Raw genomic sequence first — 6,076 nt, forward strand, 5'->3', positions numbered from 1 at the left:
AGGGGATAAAGTCCCTGTGGTGCATGAAAGGAATATACTAGGGAAAACTGTATGGGTTTTTCCTGCCTCGGGCAAAGGCAAACCCATTCGTGGGACTGTTTTTGCTCAAGGACCTGGATGTACTTGGTGGGTGATGCTGAAGAATGGAGAAGTTCAATGTGTACCTCAAGGGAATTTGACCCTGGGTGAGAATACTTAATTCCGAGTATGATGTTAGTTGTTTACAATACTAACAGTGTTCTATAAGTGTTTTTCAGGATGAAACCTAGCCGGATTGATCAAGTGGCGTCTAGTAAAACTTCTCTGAGATGGACATGTTACCCATGGGCACGAACCACAATGAATTTCACACTGTCTTTCCTACCCTGAGAACCTGATCTGCTGTGAAATGGACTTAAGCTTTTGTATATAGAGATAAATTATACCTGAGTGATTTACATATATCTATCTATATATGTATGTATGTATAGATTTTAGAGATGATAGTCGTTGTAATCTAAGCATGATGCAAATGGTATGGAATAAGGGGTGGAATGTCCTGGTTTGAAGTAAAACCGAACCAATTTTCTGTTCTGTAACTTTACATCCTAGCTAGGTCTCCTCTAACTCTCTGAAATTAACGGCATATTGTGGAGAAAACTGCTCGTTCTCAGAGTGATAAGCCCAATGTTTGTGCTCCATGCCAAGGAATGGTATGCAGGGAGGCCCTTGCTTATACTTATTGCTATAACAACCAAGGGCAGCCAATTTCGTTATTTGCCCCCTTAGATGGTCAGAAACTGAAAAAACGTAGAGGGGTCACATCGGTGGGGAGGAGTGGACAGGACAGGTGACCCAAACCTGACCATCTGGGGTATTCCATCCCATCTGCCCCATGCTCAGTATAAAAGCTGAGGGATCAAAGGGTCAGCCCCTTCCTGCGATGGCCGACGTCCAGAGAGGACTCTGTCTGTTCATCTGCCTTTGATCCCGATCCGTGTGTTCCTGACTCCAGAGCTAGAAAGCAGTTCCCATTCGTCACTGAGTCCAGTCTGGGACTTCCCCAGTGCCTGCCGGTGACGTGACTGTCATCCTGGGAGCTTGATACGGTTTTGTATATATTGTATCTATTTCATTATTTTCTTCTTTATTTTTATTTTAATATTAATTTTTCATTAAAGTAGTTTAGTTCATTCTAAACTTCTGAATCTCCTTATCTCTTTCTCCTCCTCTCTCCTCTTTTGGGGGGGGGAAGGGGGGGGGGAAGGGCCATCTGCCGGTCCGGTTTTGGTAAATTCAGCCAAAACCGCGACACCAAGGAACACGCTCGACTCAGGAGGACCACCATGCTCTCCAGACCGCTCTAGATTCCCCTCCAAGACGCTGGGTGTCCTTAATGTCACCTGTGTGAAAGCCCTGAGTACATCCCTCAGATCCATTCACCATCTTATCTGTCACCAGACACCAACTGGTGACTTCTAAACCCAGTTTTACATTTCTAAAACGTCAGAGCTTTTCATTCCTGAACACATGGAGGAAGAGGATCTCTAGAGGTGTGCTTCTCAGGCCTGCTGGGAGATAGATCCCGGTATGAAAGCAGGACACTGCGGAGATCCCCTTTTATTACAGAGATGCTGCGTAAGAGGCCAGCTCTGAGCCACTGTTAAACACACTTTTATAAGGGAAGCAGGTGACACAAAGAAGGTACATGTCTCAGGTGCAGGGATGCAAACGCAAACATTTCTGTAGAACTAAAATAAACATGAACACAAATAACAACAGCAATCATGATAACTAAAATGCTTTAAAATAAAAAAAAAAAAAAAAGGACGTAATCAGATAGTGTGGGAATCATTGGTGGGGAGAGGTGGCAAATTTGTCACTCTTGGAGAAGGTCCATGAAATCAGCCTTCTAATGGCATCCTTGAGCTCTTTGTTTCTCATGCTGTAGATGAGGGGGTTCACAGCTGGAGGAAGCACTGAGTACAGAACAGTCACCACCAGATCCAGGTATGGAGAGGAGATGGAGGAGGGCTTCAGGTGGGCAAACACTGCAGTGCTGACAAAGAGGGAGACCACGGCCAGGTGAGGGAGGCACGTGGAAAAGGCTTTGTGCCGTCCCTGCTCAGAGGGGATCCTCAGCACGGCCCTGAAGATCTGCACGTAGGACACCACAATGAAAACAAAACACCCAAATGCTAAACAGACACTGACCACAAGAAGCCCAACTTCCCTGAGGTAGGAGTGTGAGCAGGAGAGCTTGAGGATCTGGGGGATTTCACAGAAGAACTGGTCCAGGACATTGCCCTGGCAGAGGGGTAGGGAAAATGTATTGGCCGTGTGCAGGAGAGCATTGAGAAACCCACTGCCCCAGGCAGCTGCTGCCATGTGGACACAAGCTCTGCTGCCCAGGAGGGTCCCGTAGTGCAGGGGTTGGCAGATGGCAACGTAGCGGTCGTAGGACATGACAGTGAGAAGACAATACTCTGTTGTGATAAAGAAGAAAAAGAACAAGAGCTGGGCCACACATCCCCAGTACGAGATGGCCCTGGATTCCCAGAGGGAAACTGCAAGAGATTTGGGGACAGTGGAGGAGATGGTGCCCAGGTCAAGAACGGAGAGGTTGAGGAGGAAGAAGTACATGGGGGTGTGGAGGCGGTGGTCACAGGTGATGGCGGTGATGATGAGTGTGTTTCCCAGGAGGGCAGCCAGGTAGATGCCCAGGAAGAGCCAGAAGTACAAGAGCTGCAGCTCCTTCTTGTTTTCAAATGCCAGGAGGAGGAACTGGGTGATGGAGCTGCTGTTGGACATTTTCTTTCAGCAGGCTTGGAGACCTGTCCATGGAAGGAAAGAGAGTGAGAAGACAGGGCAGAATTCTCAGAAAAAAAAGTTTTCAATTTCTCTTAGAGACCCACCCAACTGGCTTTTCCATTTCAAGAAGACCTTTAGTACTTCCATTTTGCACACTCTGGTGGGTGCTGGCTGACGATCCATCAGGGAGCTGTGAGCGCTGCGGGATTCACTCCTGCCCTACAGCAATAGTTAAACAGGAACTCGGGGCGATCTCTGATTAAATCCACTCCTGGCATCAAAGGGCTTTTCAGCTTTGTCACTCCCAATTCGCCCGACGGCAGAGCAGAGCTGGTCGGACTTTTTTTGTTTGATCTGTTTCAGTTTTCCCCACCACACCCGAGGAGTGTTTTTAAGGCAGAAATCTTTGGCATTTCTGATATGCCCCGAGCAAAACCTTGTGTGTCCTAAGAGCCAAGGGGACTGTCCCTCCGTGCAGAGCGAGGACAGCCCGTCTGTCCATCGGGATTGCTCTCAGCTACACTGGGCTGGTACCACTTTGAGATGGAGAAAGATTGATCACACCAGATGTTCCCTGAGAAGAAATGGACACTGCTGAGAGAAGAAGAGCCAAATTTACAAGTGGAGGTCTCCCAACCCCCCACCCCATCTCGCTGGACCCGAGAAGGATCTCAGCTCTCCCCTCCCAGTCGGGGACACAGAGGGCTCATTGCAGCTGCCTACATTCAGCCCTCCAGCAGGACTGACATGGCCTTGCCACTGTCATGTCTATTCCGTGGGGTTCCTAGAAAACACAGAGATGCCGTGGGAAAGCTGTGCCCTTCTGGAAGGCAGCGTGGCACCCAACAGGACCCTCCAAGGAAAGAGTCCACTGTCCTATAGATGAGGAGTTTTGATGGGAGGGTCGACTTACCCTCAGCCCCACACAGTGCAGTCCCCAGAGACCCAGATATTCAGCAATTTGGATGCTTTTCCTCCATGGATAAACCTGGATGACAGGATGCAGCACCAGCATTCAGCTGCACCTGAATCTTCACCCCCCACCACAGCCAAAAGAAGGGGAAGAACAAGGGCAGCAGGGGCAAGAGGGGAACAGGCCAAAGTTCTCCTGCCAAGAGAGGCAGGACAGGGAGACACAGTCAGACACGCGAGCATTTCTCCTCTTTGGTGCTTGGGCTGCTGGGAGGGAGACTCAGGACTAAGTCCCCAAGATGTGAAGGGGTTGGGGACTCTACTGTGTGGGAGAGGGAAGTTGCTGCAGGGAAGGCATCTGCGCTGCAGGGGATGGCAGGGAGGTGCTGGAATCCCCCCTCCCATCACCCTTCCTGTAGCAGCTCCCTCTCACTCCCTGCCCATGCCTCTGCTGCCTGCACTGTCGCTGCTGGGGGCTGTTTCTCTGCCCCCAGGTCTCCCCCCTTTCAGTGCTCAGAGACTCCATCCCAGCTGCTGAGGGCTCAGCTCTGCCCTGCAGACACCTTCTGCAGCAGGGAATGGCCCAGGGGCATCTCTGGGTGTGCACGGGCTAAAGGAGCAGCTCGGACAAGTGCTAACAAAAACTGGGGTCTCATTGCCTTCATGGGAATGGAGATGTAAATTCAGATCTCCCACTGCCCATCTAACCAACCAAGAGTGGAAAATTCAAAGCACAGATTCCATTTCTTTTGGCTAAATGCTGCCTCTGTGTCCTTCTTCAAAAGGACCCTCTGCAAATGTCCTGAGGGTGATGTGGAGCTGTGAGCAAACCTGACCCACGCAGCATCCTCTCGACTGCAGAAGGACCCTGCCATGCCCAGACTGGGGTCACCCCTTCCCTCCACAGCTTCTCCCCACACTGCCATGGGCAGCTCCCCGGGCAGGCTGAGAGCTGACCCTGGCAGGAGACAGAGTCCCTGCCCCAGCACACAGTTCCCTGGGACACGGGGACCCTGCTCGGAAGGACAGCCCTGGGCACCCCTGGCTGCACGCCCACCTTCACAGCCCTGCAGCTGGGAGAAGGTAGCAGACATGTCCTGGCACTTTGACGATGTGGTGGGGATGCCCTTCTCTCGAACACATCTTTCTCAACGCCAAGGGATCCCCAAGAGCCTTCTTGACGGAACATATTAGACATGGACTATGCCAGCTTTAGGAGACTGCTCCAGGAAGCCTCTCTGCATTATACTGCACCAGAGAGAAACATCACGCCCTGTCCCTCTGCCCCTGCAGCAGGGAAGCCCTGCTCCACAAGTTCTCCTTCTCCTCTACACTAGAGAAACTGTGAGAGTTGTACTTACAGATCCCACGGGCTGTGGGTTGTGCAGCTTCTGGATCCCTCCAGCAACTGCAGAGTCAATGCCCTGCAGCCAGAGACTTATTTTGTAAAAGGCTGTGAAGGTTTCTCCCCCAGTGAGCTCTCAGCTTTCATCCATTCCTGAATGCTTTTCAGCTCTCCTGGCCTCACAAGTCTCCTTTCAGTGCCTGCAGGCAGTGCCCTCAGCCCTTGGCAGAGGAGCTGCTCCTGGGCAGAGCTGTCTCTCTGCCGCGCTGCCCCATGGCCAGGAGCTCCCTCCATCCCAGGAGCCCAGCCCAGCTCAGCAGCAGAGCAACAGCCCAAGGAACAGCCCAAGGCATCACTTTTCTGTCCCCCTGGGATCCCCGGAGATGTCCCTGGGGGAACCTGCTGTGAAACAGGATGAAGTCAGCCCTGATGTTCTCTCAGGAGATGGGAGAGATTGTGGGAGAGATTCATTTCCAGCAGTGTCATTTCTCCTGTCAGGAGAAGACTTGGGCATGAGAACCATGAGAATACTAAGAGTCGCCTTTCCTTATCCTATCGTGAGGCAGCACACCAGGAGGGTGACAGGGCAGGATCTGATTTCTACAAGCTGGGGGGCTGTCTTTGGGTTAGTGTATGAGAGAGTCCTTTTTCATAACATTTGCAGATGACCTCACAAGGAAGAGAGCAGACACTGCACTGCAGGGCAAGGTTGCCATCCGGAGGGACCTAGACAGGCTGGAGGGATAGACCGATAGGAACTTCAGGAGAGCCAATAGGTCCTGACCTGGAGGTGGACTAAACCCATGCCATGACAGAGACCAGGGACTGCCCAGGTGGGCAGCAGCTGTGCGGAAAAGGCTCTGGTGGCCCTTGGGTTCTATTGGGTAAAACACGAGCCATCAGCAAAGGTGGCCAAGAGCTTCCTGAGCTGCAGGAGCACAGCCAGTCTGCTCAGCACTTGTTACACCTTATCCAGAATACTTCCCTAGGTTTTGACACCACACCGTGCCAGAGAGACCTTGCAAAGTG

At 51.5% G+C, this 6,076-nt stretch overlaps 1 protein-coding gene across 1 annotated transcript; it reads right to left on the reverse strand.

Annotated features, from left to right (window-relative positions):
* Positions 1-1,830: 1,830 nt before the first annotated feature.
* On the reverse strand, positions 1,831-2,790 carry LOC141478856 (olfactory receptor 14A16-like). The gene has a single exon (XM_074167799.1). It carries the CDS (start codon positions 2,788-2,790, stop codon positions 1,831-1,833), a length of 960 nt encoding a protein of 319 aa, XP_074023900.1.
* Positions 2,791-6,076: the final 3,286 nt, after the last annotated feature.

The sequence above is a fragment of the Numenius arquata genome, unplaced genomic scaffold (assembly GCF_964106895.1).
Source record: "Numenius arquata unplaced genomic scaffold, bNumArq3.hap1.1 HAP1_SCAFFOLD_45, whole genome shotgun sequence".
Classification (NCBI taxonomy): Eukaryota; Metazoa; Chordata; class Aves; order Charadriiformes; family Scolopacidae; genus Numenius; species Numenius arquata.